Source organism: Podarcis cretensis (assembly GCF_951804945.1).
Source record: "Podarcis cretensis genome assembly, chromosome: 9".
Lineage (NCBI taxonomy): Eukaryota > Metazoa > Chordata > Lepidosauria > Squamata > Lacertidae > Podarcis > Podarcis cretensis.
The window spans coordinates 22,653,091-22,671,147 of record NC_137178.1 but is presented as its reverse complement, the minus strand read 5'-3'; the positions used below and the strand labels follow the sequence as shown (position 1 = coordinate 22,671,147).

Below are 18,057 nucleotides of genomic sequence, written 5' to 3'. Positions count from 1 at the left end.
ACACAAAAAGTGTTCACTAGCCAACAACCAATAAAATGCCCAGTTTTAAATAGGCAGCTTGGAAGGTCTTCTTACATGCATCTCTTTCCATTCCATGGATAAAAAGGTAGGATATAAATAACAGTCTTTTTTTAAAAAAAACTGAACAGCTCCATTAAATTTTTCTTAACTCTTTTCTCAAGGCAGCTAACATGTTTAAATGCCTAGAAAATGCCCCTTCAATGTATTTTACAATAATATACAGTGCAAGCATACAACGATTGCAACTAACCACATGTGCTTGTAATGCAACTTTAAGAATGGGAGCCAATCTCTTCTCTTAGGAATTGGTCATACCAGCAATCATGTCAGGAATATACTTCCATCAAAAGATATTAAATAATCCACCCCACTGTATCTGTGAGCAGCAGACAATACAGGAACCCCCATTAGCAAGCATGGATTTATCCTGTGGATCACAGCCAATTTAGGGCTTAACCATCCTCTACAAGAAGAAAGCTTGGCACTTGGGGAAACTGGTGATGAGAGCAGGATCTTTTTTTCCTCTTCCCCTAATCCCAATATTGGCCTGGATTAGAAAAGGATCATACAGGGATCAAGGAACATAAGGGAGAGAGCACCATGTGTTTCTGTATGCAGAAACACAGGAGATACACAGCACCCACCAAGAATCCTTGCAGCATATAAAGTCACCTGCCTTATACAACTCATAAAGGTAAAGGTAAAGGGGACCCCCTGACTATTAGGTCCAGTCGCAGACGACTCTGGGGTTGCGGTGCTCATCTCGCTTTACTGCCTGAGGGAGCCAGTGTACAGCTTCCGGGTCATGTGGCCAGCATGACTAAGCTGCTTCTGGCGAACCAGAGCAGCGCACAGAAACGCCATTTACTTTCCCACTGGAGTGGTACCTATTTATCTACTTGCACTGCATGCTTTTGAACTGCTAGGTTGGCAGGAGCAGGGAATGAACAACGGGAGTTCACCCTGTTGCGGTGATTCGAACCACCGACCTTCTGATCGGCAAGCCCAAGGCTCTGTGGTTTAACCCACAGTGCCACCCGCGTCCCTATACAACTCATAATGATGGGCATTTCACTAGTCAAGGAGAACATCTCAAAAATGTGCATCACTTCAGCTGTCATTTGTTTTTACCTGATCCGGCACCGCCTCCAACACCACCACCTCCTCCTCCTCCATACATTCCACCACCTCCTGCACCTGCACCACTTCCGCCATAACCATCTGAGAAGTTAGGCATGAGCTTCTGTCGTTTTCTTTGGACTTCTTCTTTATCTGCATTTTTTTTAAGCAAGAGAGATTTAACCAAACAAATTAAGGTGTGTCCGCTTTTGTTTTCGAGGCAATAGGCTCCTAACAGGGGAACAAATGGGGAACAAAATCTCCTACTGCAAACTACTGAGTGGAGTTGCAGTATTCGGCGAAGTGCGAATTTCAAAAGATGGTTGTCTTTCAGTTTGCGTCTTGTTTCAGAAAGTGTGAATCGGGTATCTTTAAATGCAGGCTGAATCCAAGTTCTTCCCCATCCCTAACTTAGACACAGCCTATAATACAGGTGTGGAGAACCTGCAGCTTTCCAGATATTGCTGGACTACAAGTCCCATCAGCTCCAGTGAGTATGGCCAATGGTTGGGGAAAATGGGATTTATAGTCCAGCATCATCTGAAAGGCCACAGATTCCTCATCCTTGCTGTAATGCAAATGGAACAGTGGTTTGATACCAAGTGAAAAATAACCATTTGAGGAAAATAATTTGGTTTGAAATGGCACCTCTTCCTTTGCCTGTGACTGGCGCCTTCTTACAGCCACCAATAAAGGTTTGAATGCCTAAGGGGAAAGAACCACGGCAGAGAAACTCCACTGTGAAAAAGCACGCATGCACATGCACATGCACACGCACAAGCTTTGAGATGACCACAGTCCAAACCAGAAACCCTAATGCAATAATAATAATAATAATAATAATAATAATAATAATAATAATAATTTTTTATTTGTATCCCTCCCCAGCCAAGGCTGGGCTCAGGGCGGCTAACATCATAAAAACAACACAATATGCATAAAAACAGACATCAATTAATTAAACTACATCTTAAAATTAATTCAGAAAAGTTAAAATCTGGGCAGGTGGCAATTATCAGGTTGGAATTGATAGTGGTTAATACTTGCCAGGACCAACTGTTTCCACTGATCCTACAAGGACCTCTGAGCGGGTTGGGGGCTTGTTTTATACAAAGGAAAGTAAGTCAAACTGCATCCTGCCCAAAGGCCTGGCAGAACAGCTCCGTCTTGCAGGCCCTGCAGAATGATGTCAAATCCCGCAGGGCCCTGGTCTCTTATGGGAGAGCGTTCCGCCCAGCTGGGGCCATGGCTGAAAAGGCCCTGGCTCTAGTCGAGGCCAGTCTAATTTCCCCGGGGCCCGGGATCTTCAAGGTGGTGTTGTTAGCAGACCATAAGGTCCTCCATGGGGCATACCAGAAGAGGTGGACCCGTAGGTACGAGGGTCCTAGGCCGTATAGGTCTTTAAAGGTTAAAACCAGAACCTTAAACCTGATCCTGTACTCCACCGGCAGCCAGTGCAGCTGGTATAGCACTGGGTGAATGTGATCCCACGGCGGGGACCCCGTAATATGCAAGTGAAGGTAAGTTTTCTTGAAATCTACAAAATTCACTTTCATTTACTGCATTTGGCATTGGGTGCCCACAGTTTGAAAGGTTCAATTTCATAAAGAAAAACAGAGAGGATTATTTGCTAGATGAAAGTGTGTGAAAAACCTAATTATAAAATGAATGTTGCACAGGGGACCAGTACCAGCTGGCTTTCTGTGCACCGCTGCTCCCCTGGCTTCCTATTGCCAGTTACTAAGAGGAATATGGGCATTGCAGTGGAGAGCTCAGCAAGGTGTAGGTGCAGCAGTGGAGTCAATTGTCTGCTCTGCTTGCCTCTGCACCAAGCTCTCTGCTGCCTTGCCCTGCTCAATGACCAGGAGCAATGCATGGGTATGGAAAGAAAGCTAGGTAAGAAATACTGCCCTGCACAGCGATACTGACAGGGACATAGTCGGAAGGATAACACTGAATGCACTGTGAGGTATTGGTTAGGTGGGAGACAGCAAACCTTCCGTGAGTCAGGGATGAGGAACCTGCAACCCTACAGCAAGTTGTACTGCAGCTTTCCTCTGTCCTGACCACTGACCATGTTGACTGGGGCTGATGAGAAGGTACCACGTTCTCCTGTGCATGCACAAGTCCCTATCCCCCCAAGGGGCCTTTCACCTGCTTGCAGAACCTCCAGTTAACCTAACTGGGAGCATACCAGGATGCAATCAAGGCGTATGGTAAGTCAGGGAACTACAGTGGCAGCCAAGGCAAACCTCAGACAAATTCAAAAGCTAATCCTGTATACATACAGTTGCTCAGCTAATTAAAAGGCATTAGGTAATCCACGTTAGGTTTGTGGTTTTTTTTTTAGCTAGAAGCAAGTAAAATGCTGAAACAGAACGTGATATATAATCCAATTTATTGTACCATTCCTCCTGCAGCTTTTACCAATTATGACTGGGTGGTATTTAGCTAAATAAATCTGTAAGCAAAACTACTTTAATTTGCTTCCCACCTCCCCAAATCTGCTCCAGAGGGTTGGGGAAAGGAGGGGGAAAGCCCCATAGCACAAGGTGCTGCTACGTACCATTATTTTGCATACAACCCATTAATCTTAACCTAAGGGCCAAACTACATGTGTTCTCAGTTGCATAGTTCTGCCAGGGAGTGCAGTTTTCCTGCTTACAAATTGCTAGCAAAGGGCCCAGATCAGGACACTACCACTGAAGACGGGAAGGCACTTTCACTCTTTGAACCACATTGCAGACACAGTCTACTCTACCCCCGCTCCCAAATGTCTACGATTTGCATTGCAAAAAACAGAGAGAGAGAAACTTTCCTTCATTTCAATGGGATTTCTCTCATTTTGCAATGTAAATTGCATGTACATTATTTATTTCTTATCCTGCCCTTAGGAAGGGGTAATATGTTCATGGGAAAGCACATGTTTTTGTCTGCAGAATGTCCCAGATCCAATTCCTGGCATCCTTAATCAAGGATCAGGTAGCGGTGGGTGCAAATAACCACCTCCTGAAGCGTCACTGCCAGTCAGAGCAAACAGTATGGGGCCAGATGCACAAACGGTATGCAGCAAATTCCTAGGCTTCTGTACTAGAAGTATGAGAGCAGAAGTAATAACTATTTGCTTGCAGCTACTTTTCCTCAAAGTGGTACTTCCTTAAAGGAATCTCCATGCATTTTCAGTGACTTGCAAAACCACAACTACTGAGTATTTGTATATACTCCAAATACACAAAACACTGAAGTATATATTCACAACTAAGAAGCAAGAATTGCACAAAATGAATACATATTTCTGCCCTTGGACAACATCCAGCTAGCATAGTATACCATTAAATTAAAAGAATACCGCATGGATATTTATAGTGGGATGAAGAAAAGACATGCCCTGCCTTAGAGTAGATCATTATCATCTGGGCATTTCCCCTGAAAATAATAAACAAGTCCCAGGATAGATCTGGAGGTGTCAAGGGAGTTTTTGTAAGTTTCTTTAAAGTTCAAGCATACACCACAAAATCCAAAAAAAGAAGTGCACAGAGTTCATCAATTAAACCTGGAAATTACCTGACAACACATCACTTCCTGCCAGTTATGATAACGTCATCAACTACGAACTTTGTTCTTCCCTCATCTGTCTGCCTCATCTACATGCAAATGCTTCTCATGTGCCAAAGTTTTCAAGGCTTTTAAAGCTTATAGCATGTTTGACAATTTTCAAACACAGGTGTTGTCCTCAGATCAACCTGGCATGTCAGTGTTAGAAAGAAGAGGATATGATTGAACCTTTAGGTATGGAAATACTTTTACTTTCTTCCACAAATTAAAAAGTAAGCCAGATGGAAGTTTTTTGCATTTGGTATTACATACAGGTGGAAATGCAATTCTAATGCTAATCTAATGGTACATTTGACAAATATAGTCATTTACACACTAGGAGCACTTAAGTACAACTTGAAGGATCAACTATAATGCCATGAGAAACACATTAAAATGTATAATTTAAAACTATGTATTTAATAATAATAATAATAATAATAATAATAATAATAATTTATTATTTGTACCCCGCCCATCTGGCTGGGTCTCCCCAGCCACTCTGGGTGGCTTCCATAAAAACCAAAAATACACTAAAATATCACAGATTAAAAACTTCCCTAAACAGGGCTGCCTTAAGATGTCTTCTGAATGTCAGGTAGTTATTTATTGCTTTGACATCTGATGGGAGGGCGTTCCACAGGGCAGGCGCCACGACCGAGAAGGCCCTCTGCCTGGTTCCCTGTAGCTTTGCTTCTCGCAATGAAGGAACCGCCAGGAGGCCCTCGGCGCTGGACCTCAGCGTCCGGGCAGAACGATGGGGGTGGAGACGCTCCTTCAGGTATACTGGGCCGAGGCCGTTTAGGGCTTTAAAGGTCAGCACCAACACTTTGAATTGTGCTCGGAAATGTACTGGGAGCCAATGTAGGTCTTTCAAGACCGGTGTTATGTGGTCTCGGCGGCCGCCCCCAGTCACCAGTCTAGCTGCCGCATTCTGGATTAGTTGTAGATAATAATAATAATAATAATAATAATAATAATAATAATAATAATAATATTTATACCCCGCCCATCTGGCTGGGCCTCCCCAGCCACTCTGGGTGGCTTCCAAAAGAATATTAAAATACTGTGATACATAAAACATTAAAAGCATTCCTAAACAGGGCTGCCTTCGGATGTCTTCTAAAAGTCTGGTAGTTGTTGTTCTCTTTGACATCTGGTGGGAGGGCATTCCACAGGGAGGGCGCCACTACCAAGAAGGCCCTCTGCCTGGTTCCCTGTAACTTGGCTTCTCGCAGTGAGGGAACCGCCAGAAGGCCCTCGGTGCTGGACCTCAGTGTCCGGGTAGAACGATGGGGGTGGAGACGCTCCTTCAGGTATACTGGACTGAAGCCGTTTAGGGCTTTAAAGGTCAGCACCAACACTTTGAATTGTGCTCGGAAACGTACTGGGAGCCAATGTAGGTCTTTCAATGTAGGTCTCTCGGCGGCCGCTCCCAGTCACCAGTCTGGCTGCTGTGTTCTGGATTAGTTGTAGTTTCCGGGTCACTTTCAAAGGTAGCCCCACGTAGAGCGCATTGCAGTAGTCCAAGCGGGAGATAACCAGAGCATGCACTATTCTGGCGAGGCAGTCCGCAGGCAGATAGGGTCTCAGCCTGCGTACCAGATGGAGCTGATACACAGCTGCCCTGGACACAGATTTAACCTGTGCCTCTATGGACAGCTGTGAGTCAAAAAATGACTCCCAGGTTGCGCACCTGGTCCTTCAGGGGCACAGTTACCCCATTCAGGACCAGGGAATCCTCCACACCTGCCCGCCTCCTGTCCCCCAGAAACAGTACTTCTGTCTTGTCAGGATTCAATCTCAATCTGTTAGCTGCCATCCATCCTCCAACCACCTCCAGACACTCACACAGGACCGTCACCGCCTTCACTGGTTCTGATTTGAAAGAGAGGTAGAGCTGGGTATCATCCGCATACTGATGAACACCCAGCCCAAACCCCCTGATGATCTCTCCCAGCAGCTGCATGTAGATGTTGAAAAGCATGGGGGAGAGGTCAGAACCCTGAGGCACCCCACAAGTGAGAGCCCAGGGGTCTGAACACTCATCCCCCCCACCACTTTCTGAACACTATAAATTAATCTATAAATCTATAAATTAATCAATTTATAGATGCTGTTCTACCACAGTGCTCGAGGTAGCTTATATTAACCACTAAAAACAATTTACATAAATTAAAATCTAACAGATTATATGGAGCATATAAGAACCAGTCTCCTTTTAGACATTTTAAAAAAACCTTCCACCACGGCCAATTGAAACAATTAAACAAAAAGAAGCAAAGCATCAACTTTGCAATACATGAATGAAGCCTGAATAAAACCTTTTAATTTATGGTAGAAAGATCATCAATGAGGACCCTAAACGTATCTTTTGGGGGAGTGCTGCCCATAAAAGGTTGGTTGCAGCCCCTAAAAAGGCCCTTTCAGCCATCCTATGTGTCAGAGCTCATAGGAATGAGAAGAGCAGCTCCAGCAGATCAGAACATCCATGGAGCTTCATACGGGAGAAGGTGGTTCTTCAGATGTTCTCATCCTAAGCATTTAGGGCTCTCTACAGGTCATAACCAGGGACGCGGGTGGCGCTGTGGGTAAAAGCCTCAGCGCCTAGGGCTTGCCGATCGAAAGGTCGGCGGTTCGAATCCCCGCGGCGGGGTGCGCTCCCGCTGCTCGGTCCCAGCGCCTGCCAACCTAGCAGTTCGAAAGCACCCCCAGGTGCAAGTAGATAAATAGGGACCGCTTACTGGCGGGAAGGTAAACGGCGTTTCCGTGTGCTGCACTGGCTCGCCAGATGCAGCTTTGTCACGCTGGCCACGTGACCCGGAAATGTCTCCGGACAGCGCTGGCCCCCGGCCTCTTGAGTGAGATGGGCGCACAACCCCAGAGTCTGTCAAGACTGGCCCATACGGGCGGGGGTACCTTTACCTTTACCTTTACCTTTACAGGTCATAACCAGCTCTTTGAATTGTGAATTGTGCCTGTTAACTGACTGGTAGCCAGTGAATGGAAGGATACCCAGAATGGAATACAAACCCGAAGGCTCAAAATGGTTCCCCATTCCTACTGTAGACTGATCTGGCCTACCCAGGGTAAGCATTGTTTCATCTTGGACAGGAAGTACTATGAGACAGCTTCCTGTTGTAATTAAGCTTTGACTGAGTAACAAGACCCTTCCTTCCCAGTTTGTCTTTGGTCAATTATACTTTGTCCCTGGCTACTAAGCTTCATCCATTGGCACCTGGTTCCATCTCACCACAGACTGCTGCCCACAACCCACCCCTGACACATTATAAAAATTGTGCTTTCCAGAATCCACTGGTCACAATGCAGGAATATTCCTTTCATTACAGAGGGTCACTGGGCTTGAAAGTATTAATGTCAGACCATACTAACTGATGGTTGGATTGATTATGTGCAGTGTTATCCGAATTCAGCCATTATTTCTGGACAACATTGTCATCTAGAATCCACAACACTACAGGTAATTACCTAAGGATGATCACTACACCATGTTTTGAAATATACAGTGGTACCTCGGTTTAAGTACTTAATTCGTTCTGGAGGTCTGTTCTTAACCTGAAACTGTTCTTAACCTGAAGCACCACTTTAGCTAATGGGGACTCCTGCTGCTGACGCGCCACTGGAGCACGATTTCTGTTCGCATCCTGAAGCAAAGTTCTTAACCTGAGGTACTATTTCTGGGTTAGCGGAGTCTGTAACCTGAAGTGTATGTAACCTGAAGTGTATGTAACCCGAGGTACCACTGTACAATAATTTCAATAACGGCAAGCTTTATAAGAAGCTGGATGCTTTCTGACATCAACAATCCATATAAGCTTAATCATTTACCTTTGATTTCAGGATAGTATAAAAAGGGCTTTGGTTCACTCGTCTCTAGATCCGATTTTCGCCGTAACTGGACAAAAACAGATGCAGGTTTCGTGATATTGACATCTCGGTACTTCGGGGTTTTGAATACTATGGCAAACTGTAAGTGAACATTGAATAGGTGGTCAGGGGCAGTTTATACAAGTTGTCATTCTGGCCTTTTTTCCAAGAGCAACGTCTGTGTACACAGCATCTATTATTTCTGTGGAGCAATTGGAGGCTTCCTTCTTACTCCTATTGTGGCCATAGCTCTGTTTGGTAGCTCCCAAATTGTTCACAGACATAAGGGCATGGGTAGGCAAACTAAGGCCTGGGGGCCGGATCTGGCCCAATCACCTTCTAAATCTGGCTTGCGGATGGTCCAGGAATCAGCGTGTTTTTACATGAGTAGAATGTGTCCTTTTATTTAAAATGCATCTCTGGGTTATTTGTGGGGCATAGGAATTCCTTCACTTTTTTTCAAAATCTAGTCCGGCCCCCGACAAGATCTGAGGGATAGTGGACTGGCTCTCTGCTGAAAAAGTTTGCTGACCCCTGCATAAGGGAGAGGGAGGGGAAAAAAACTTCTTGCCTAAGGATAGCCATTTCACCAAGTCCACCTCAAGTCAACAAAATGGTGAAATTGATCATATCTGATCACAAAACAGGTTCACAAAAGTTACTACTAATGCATCTTGACAATGTTGGCATACCTGTCTGTGCACATCAGTAGGCGAAAAATCTCCAAACCCTTCCCAGACACCGCCATTTTCATCCTCTTCATAAAAACGGATCTGAATATCATCTGTATTGCAGACACAAGTTAATAACTGGTCAAGATATATCACTGGTCCAGAATTGGGACAGTAAGGATTTTCTTAGGCAGGCTTCATGGCATGGAGCATATTACAGTGGTACCTCGGTTTATGAACTTAATCTGTTCCGGAAGTCCGTTCTTAAACCGAGGTGCACTTTATCTAATGAGGTCTCCCACCACTGGTGCCCTTCCACCCTTTGGCTTCCATTCTTAGACTGAGGTAACGCTTGCAAACCGGGACACTACTTCCGGTTTTGCAGAGTTCATAAACAGGGCTGTTCTTAAACCGAGGTACCACTGTACTACAATCTAATACACTTTCACTAGCCCTTTCTTGGTTTCTACACCCTGTTCAAAATGCTAGTTTTTATCTTTAAATCCTAAAATGGTCTAGAGCCATTTAAGGATCATCTCATCTCATGCAGACCTGCCTTTGTGGCTCAGGTCATCTCCTGAGGCCTTGCTCTACAACGCCATCCCAAATCCAGCCGACTGATATGTGGTGGGTTTGGTGGCAACATGAGACAGGATTTTCTCAGCAGAGGTGCTTTACTAACTTGTCTGATCCCTTCATTCATGTGGCAGGTTAAAACTCTGCTCCTCCAGAGGGCTTTGAAGATAACAAAAATTAGTTCCTACTATGCTTTATGAAACTGGACCATTTGGATTAACCGGAACACCATTTTATTAAAATTCACTTCCAAGTACAGCTAAACCAGAGTGGCATGCAAGACAAAATGAAACCCCTTCAGGTCAATTCATCCTAGGCTGCAGATTGGGATTGTCCTCTCTACCTGGGGTGTGGGTGGGTAGGGGGTAAAATGGGACATAGGCAGAAAAGTTCTTCCTTGGCTGTTGTCAGCCTTCAGCACCCTCCAATTGCACAACATTTGGAATCTATTATCTCTAAGTTGTAGGTGATGCACATCATAGAAGACATACAGCAGGTCGTTGGTACCTGTGGCTCTCCAAATGTTGTCTGGACTCCAGCTCCCATCAACCTCAGCTAATAGTCAGTGATGGTGGGAGTTGTAATCCAATCACAACCAGATAGCCACAGGTTCCCAAGCCCTGGAATACAGACTTGGGGAGGAGCTCAGTGAGTACACTGGAATCCCTACAGGACTGGAGGTACCATTTCCAGACTGCAATTTTACCCAAAAAAGCCTGTATTTTCCATCTTTTGGTGTTGGCCAAAGAGGTTTGTTCCTTTCTAAATCAAGGGGGCAGTAGACGGGTGTTTATCTCCAATTCTTTAATCTGGAAGCCTTTACTGTGAAAAACCCTACTAACTTTCTCTTTATACATTTCAATTCTCAAGGACTGAGAGATTTCAACAAATGATGTCATAAGGGAAAACTATGTTCATGTTAAGGGAAAACCCCATTTTGGGGTTTCCATTTAGTCAGACTTTTTTTTCCCCAAAAGCAGCTTTTAACACACACATTTTTCACTTCCCTTCCTTAGATTAGAAATGACTTTCTGAGACTTCAGAAAAGTTACTCATAAAATGTCAAAACAAGGGAGAAAACTGTCCCTACTGTGGACATTTATTGTGATTTGGAATAGCAGGAAATAGGCTGGAATTTTTTTTTTAATTGGAATTTTTAGGCTATCTTTCTGCCAAATTAAACTCAAGGCAAATTTACACTTTATTATTATGTATAAAACAAGCATAACATAATTACATTTTGCAATTTGATAAAACTCCGTAATAATAATAAAAAACACTGAAGACATTTCAAAAACTGAACAAAATCCCACACCAACACACCAGTCAAAATTTAAAAATATTTCAGTTTCAGGGCATCCATTTTATTTTATTTTTTTCAAAATAATATTTATTACTTTTAAAAGGAAAAAAAGACAGAAGAGAAAAAACAAAAGAGGGGAAAAAAAAGACAATACAACAGGGCATCCATTTTAAACTGATATAGAAACATCAAGTAAAAGTCCAACAACCATGTGAAGTTTGGACATTTCTGATACACAGGCAGCAGTCTACTTCTCCGACTATGAATAGTGCCACAGAACCATGGTATAAAGCACTGAGCTCTAAGGATTTTTCCATTTTCTTTATCTCAGAAACAATGATTGTTTAAATATTGTCAGTGGGTCAACCTTGCATATGCCCAGTATATGGGGCATTGCTTTATTACTGCAATTTAATAGTATGAAAAAAACCCCAACCCAGCCTGGCACTTTCTTACAAAATAAAACATTATGGTCTTGGGTTTGACTTATTTATTCCTTTTTTAATCCCTCCCACCCTCCAAGGAGCTCAGGGTGCTAGGAGTAGTCCTTCCACCCCCATTTTATCCACATTATAAACCCCCAAGTCAGGTCAGGCTGACAAATAGGAACTGACCTAGAGGCACTCAATAAATTTCATGGCTGAAATGAGGTCTGAGTCTCCACAGTTACATGTCACATTGACACCATGAATTTCAAGTATGCTTTTAAAAAAACAATCCTTCTTTTCAGAAAATTATGGGAATTGTAACTCTGCAAGGGGAATAAAGGCCTCTTAACAACTCTCAAAAACCTAGAATTCTTTGGGGGAAGCTGTGACTGTTTAAAGTGGTATCATAGTGTTTTAATGTATTATTATTTAATTTATTTAATCAGTATACCAGTATATCAGTATGAAGATCACAACATACACACATGAAATGACAACACAAAATACAGAATAAAACAGAAAAAACCAATAACCCCCCCCTGGCATAAACACATTTTTTTTTTAAAAAAATGTATAGTGTGATTATGGCCATAGTTTGACACATTTAGAACAGTGGTTGTTATGAAGTCCTAGTGATTATCATAGAATCATGCTCAAATACGATAAAGCATCCTGAGTTCTCACCTTTCTGAACCTTGTCACAAAGCAGGTAAATCTCTTCTCCTCCTGTCACACAGCCTGCTGTCCGATCCATTCGTACAATTTTTAAGTTAGATGCATTGGGGGCTTCTGTTTGGTAAAAACAGTCTATGAAGTTTACTCCTGCAAGAGCCTCCTCTAGCCATGTTTTATTTTCAAAGTCAAAATGAAATACATCCACACAATATTCATAACTGTACTGGATCGACATTAAAGGCAGTAAGTGGAGGAACATCTGATCCATCTTTTAATATTATAATACGGCCATAGTAAGAGTTACAATACATTGAAGAGTTGGCAAGATGTCTTAAGGCAGGTTACAGTTTACTGAACTGAGCTGAAGAAAGGATAGGGGGGGAATGAAATGCAACCACAAAACAGAGACCATCGTTATTGTGATTCATACCATTTCCAAAGGAGAAAGTTGCTACAGGTTCCATACATGCTACAGGTTCCATACAGAAGGCTTTCTTTAGCAGGCCTTACTCCCCACCCCCACAAAAAGTACTGCCAACAACTTTTTTTTGCTTGATAATTAAACAGATATAAGAACAATTCCTTACATACGAGCACTGGAAATTCAGATGTACTGCAGGATGCCAGGCCCCCAGTCTCAGACTACAGGGAATAAGCCATTTTATAGTGAGAGGTGGGGGCTGAAGGTTTCAAGGACAAAGTAGATTCACTAGACTGTGGCTCATAGCAGGTTTGGAAAGTCTGGGATGGAGGTGGAGGAGAATTCAGTTTCCTGTTTATTCCCAAGATGTCTTCAAATTCTCCAATATATTACCTGCTTTGTCCACAATGCATTCAGGACTATCAGAGCTGACATGCGCCCCACACTGCTTACCACCGCCAATCTACTACCCAACTATAAGGTTTGCTAAGTAGCACCCAGTCCTAGCTGAACCATATTCTCAAGCCTTTGCAACATTCCAACCACATACCCTTGGGAGTTGTTTGGATTATGCCCTGTATGCTTTAGTCTTCAAGCATTTTAACTGTGTGGCAAAGAAAACACCGAATATCAAAGCTCTTTGAGATGACAGACATTTTACAGGCAGTTTAGTTGACGGCATGTCATTAATTTGTAGATCTATAAGTCATAACCTTAGAACTTGACTGACATCTTTGGGTGCATCAAGGGAGACACTAAAAGGAACACTAGTTATGCATCACAAGCAAACATGTCCTAGGTTCTCCTTTGTCTTACTGCATTGCATGCACAGTGTATACTGTTGTAGTGTGTTTCTCAGACATTACATGGTATTTTTCAATTTTTTAAAAGATCTCAAACTTTCAGTGAATGTTAAAAGTGATGGGGGGTCAGCCTCTCTAACCCTACAAGAATAAACAATCATAAATCAAAATAAACACTGGACTGGGATTTGGCCATAGCAGTATGAATGAAGATAGGCAAGACACTCACTGCTATCATATATAGGATCGGACAAGACAGGTTGGAGTCTTCTTGTAAAGCTGCCAGTGCTGTCAGGTAGAAACGCTGTAAACATGAGCCGCACTACGCTGAGATCCATTTCTTTTGTCTGCTGAAGAGCTGACTGATGAATGATTTCTCTTTCTCTCTCTGCAATCAAAGAAGAAAGGAACTGAATTATTGTAGCCTTATGTCTGTAATGGGACGCAGGTGGCGCTGTGGGTTAAAGCCTCAGCGCCTAGGACTTGCCGATCGAAAGGTCGGCGGTTCGAATCCCTGCGGCGGGGTGCGCTCCCGCTGCTCGGTCCCAGCGCCTGCCAACCTAGCAGTTCGAAAGCACCTCCGGGTGCAAGTAGATAAATAGGGACCGCTTACCAGCGGGAAGGTAACCGGTGTTTCCGTGTGCGGCTCTGGCTCGCCAGAGCAGCGATGTCACGCTGGCCACGTGACCCGGAAGTGTCTCCGGACAGCGCTGGCCCCTGGCCTCTTAAGTGAGATGGGCGCACAACCCCAGAGTCTGTCAAGACTGGCCCGTACGGGCAGGGGTACCTTTACCTTTACCTTATGTCTGTAATGGTGGTACCGGCAAAGGATGGCAGTGAGGGTGGGAGAAGAGAAGATTCAGCAGGCAAAATAAAGGCTTCATCCTATGCCGCCAGATAGTCAACCCAATCATGAAACTGCCATAGACATATGCAAAAAATGATGACGCAAAGGTGCTCCTTAACTGCACTTATCTTGGCATTAGAACTACTAGCAAGAAGGCTTAAAGTGGAGCCAACCAATTCATGGAATCACCATTAAGGGAAACAATATTCTTGATGTATGCAGACGATATGGTGATCACTACATCTAGGCTTATTTTAACATTCTACTGAAGCTTCAATCAGCATTACGTGATATTATTTTAATTTCTACACATTATCATAACTGTCACTATTTAGACATCCCAATAACTAGAAATTTAAATAAACCATGCAAGGCAAATTTTGGCAAACCAAAGGAAAGGATGTTCTCTGGTGGAAAAAGTTGAAACTTTCCATTACAGATAGATTGGTGGCATTCAACATAAAGTTGACTCAGAGCCCAGCAACTTTTGCAAATAAAACTAACTTTATTTATGTTGGGCAATCCCCAATAAATGCACTTGGAATACATTTCTATGCTTAAGGAAGCACATGGGGACTTGCTTCAAACATTATTGCCAGACATCAGAAGAACTTCGGTTGCTGCTACACTGGAATTTTGGTATCAAACGGTCACGAAAGCAAAATGAAACTATTAAGAGGCCAAGGTAAACCATATACTTTTATTAGAACCTAGTGAAACTTTATTGACTATACCAGTAGAAGAGACACAGGAAGAGCAGCTTCCATGGAGTATGAACATTTTACAGACTTTGTAGATACTGTTTTTCCTTTGTGCAGTCAAATATGAATGTAGCAGGCACATAAAATGTATTTGTATAGGTTTGTTTTTTGTTTGTGTATGTATCTTGCCTAAGAACAAAGTCTTTTTAACATGACTGCAACACAGAAAAGGGCCAACTGGTATTATCAAGTAAATGTGGAATTATATTAAAAGTTCATTTCCAAAATTCTCTCAACCACCACCCCATCCCCACTGTAGGTCAGCAGCAAAAGCATCTCCTTTGCACAGAGAAGGTCCTAGGTTCAATCTCTGGCATTTCTCCAGAGGGCTGGGAGACCTTTGCTTGAAACTCTGGAGAGCTACCATTAGTTAGTGTAACCAGTACTGAGCTTGATGGACTGATGCATTACTTTCCTATGTTCCCTTAGCTGTAGGTGGCTTTAAGGCGAGAAGATGACTGGTGGCGGGGTGAAAAAGGGTTGCCAAGCCTTTTGCATGTGCAATACTGCATGCACAAACCTCCCACTGCCTTTCTCCTTAAGTGATATGGGAAGTTCTGCTGCTCTTCTGCTCAACTTGAAGTCACCCACAGCTGCTTTACTTGATGAGAGAGCTCCCTTTGGGAGGGAGGGTAAGGACTATGGGACTATGCGGAACATATAGCTAAGCCCTACCTCTAAGTTTTCTCATGTGATGATGGAAATTAGGCTGAAATTAGTTAACCTTCTAGTAATTAATTATGGATGGATGACCTTCAAGACTGTGGGACGTATTAATGCAGAAATGAACTTTGAAAATGTTTTTAACACACATCGCAGCACAAAGCAGCTTTTGCTTTCCTTTCCCATTGTACGGTATTTTATTTCTTCTAAAAACATCACAAGTGGTATCATTCTTCTCCTTTAAGAAATTCAAGTGAGCGGGACCAACTATATTTAAACTGGGGGATACTTATTTTCAGGAACAGAAAATAAGGAGTTGACAGGCACAGCAAGAAATCATTTCCTGTGTTAAGAGAGATCCCAAACCACAGTCAGTTATCACCCACCTGTTAGCTGTCTCTCCCCTCCACCTTCCACTTGTATATAGCTGAGATCAGGATGTACTAGGAGTCCTGGGTTATACCCTTTTTTACAGGAATCAATCATACGTGCTTCCAGTGTGTCTAAGACTCTCTTCTTTGTAACGTGCAGTATCCCCAGGTTTGGAAATCTACACAGAAGTACAAGATAATTATCTGCAGTAGGTCTTTGAATTTGTTCACATAAAAGGGAGTACAGTACAATTTTTCATTGCTACTTATGTTTTCTGGTCCCTTGGCCCCAGTCAACGCAGCTTAGGCAATGGAATTAAAATGTTTCTACTGCCTGTGCTCTCTTTGTTTTTGAGAATGCCCATGACTCGGCATGTTAAAGTGGTTTGAGTGTCTAAAACCACAGAGACCTGTATTCAAATCCCCAACTGGTCCTGAAGCACACTTCATGACTGATCTAAGGTGACATTGGTCTCCCTCTCTCTCTCTCTCTCTTTGCTTAACCCATGTCAATGGGCTATGGTGTGAATAACATGCAATAAGGAATAACCATATATGCTGTCTTATGCTCTTTGGAGAAAATTTAACAGCAAATAAATGGTAAACACAGCTCTGATTAACTCACTCAATACTTTTTTTGTAATACTGTATGGGAAAGGTTATGAAGGTTTTAGTTTTAACAGCAATAGGACATTAAACAATATGCATTGTTGAACAAATAGCTGAGAATTATATACCCTGAATTTAAGGGGAAGTTCCAGATTTTTTTTTTTTAAAAAAACACATTCTCACAAATGTAAGCAAGCAATATGCCTACATTCCAAATAAAAGTTTTGAGTCCTTGGGGCAAATGTATTGTTTCAGTATTTGGATAAAAAAAATACATAACAGGTAGCGTGACAAACCTTTCAAGATTCACAGCAAAATCTCAACAGAGCAAATCTGAATTTTTGAATTCAAGTTGCTGGCAAGTTGGGTCTCAACATCAAAAGCCAAAAACCTTCAGGTGTTAAAAGCAGCCTGTCTTGGAATTCTTTCAAGACTGGCATATATGTTCCAAAAAGTAGATTAAAGACATCAAACCAGCAGTTTTTTGAAACTGGATCTAACTGCAAACAATATAATGTGTACTTTATCTGAACAATCTCTTTAAAATAGGAAGTAGATTAACTAGGATTTAGCATTCTCATTGCTACATCACACCCACATCAAAACACTGAAAGCACTTTTGTACCACTTTAAATAGTCATGGCTTCTCCCAAAGGATCCTGGGAACAGTAGTTGGTTGAGGGTGCTCCTCACAGAGCTATAATTCCCTTAGCATCTTGTTTTGGGAAGGGCAGATTCCCAAAATATGAACCGAACTTCTTCCCCTATCCCCAGTTCAGAGTTAACACTCAAGAATGCTTTGACACTATTTGGATGAGCCCTCTGTTTGCACTCTTCCCACTCCTCTGAAATGGTCTAAATTTTCCTGTCTTGAAAGAAGCCATAGGTTGCCACTATACCCAGTTTCGAGAAACTACATCAAGACAGGATGGTTTGTCCCTAGTCAGAGTGTGAAAAGGTAGCACAGGGGGAATCTCAGTTGCAATTACAAATACACAGATGCACTTACCCTACAACCATGTCTTTTGGTCCTGCATTAACAGTGCATACTCCATTTTCACAGTGCTTCCCCACCAAGCTGTGAGCATGCAGGTGAGCATGCTTTCCATTTGTGACTAACTGCACAATGACTTTTGCAGGCCCAGCATAATTGCAAATCTGTAATAAGCAAAACAAATACTCTCACTACTGAGCCATGATGCATTTGTTGTAACTCTGACATAGGTTGTTTGCAATGCATTCCGTAGTGTGGCTGTAGGAGCTATTTTAGGTCTTCAAAAGTGCAAATACATAATAAGATACAGTAT

At 42.7% G+C, this 18,057-nt stretch overlaps 2 protein-coding genes across 2 annotated transcripts in view; one reads left to right on the top strand and one right to left on the bottom strand.

The window, feature by feature from the left end:
* Nucleotides 1-18,057, bottom strand: part of NFKB1 (nuclear factor kappa B subunit 1) — a 73,577-nt gene that overhangs the window by 20,827 nt on the left and 34,693 nt on the right. Inside the window, exons 6-12 of the mRNA XM_079990200.1 lie at nt 17,760-17,908; nt 16,157-16,320; nt 13,729-13,887; nt 12,285-12,389; nt 9,315-9,406; nt 8,584-8,722; nt 1,153-1,293 (exon numbers count right to left, since the gene is read on the bottom strand). Coding sequence (XP_079846326.1) covers nt 1,153-1,293; nt 8,584-8,722; nt 9,315-9,406; nt 12,285-12,389; nt 13,729-13,887; nt 16,157-16,320; nt 17,760-17,908 — 949 coding nt within the window. The remainder of the gene's footprint in view (nt 1-1,152; nt 1,294-8,583; nt 8,723-9,314; nt 9,407-12,284; nt 12,390-13,728; nt 13,888-16,156; nt 16,321-17,759; nt 17,909-18,057) is intronic.
* Nucleotides 1-18,057, top strand: part of CENPE (centromere protein E) — a 299,890-nt gene that overhangs the window by 255,932 nt on the left and 25,901 nt on the right. The window lies entirely within an intron of this gene.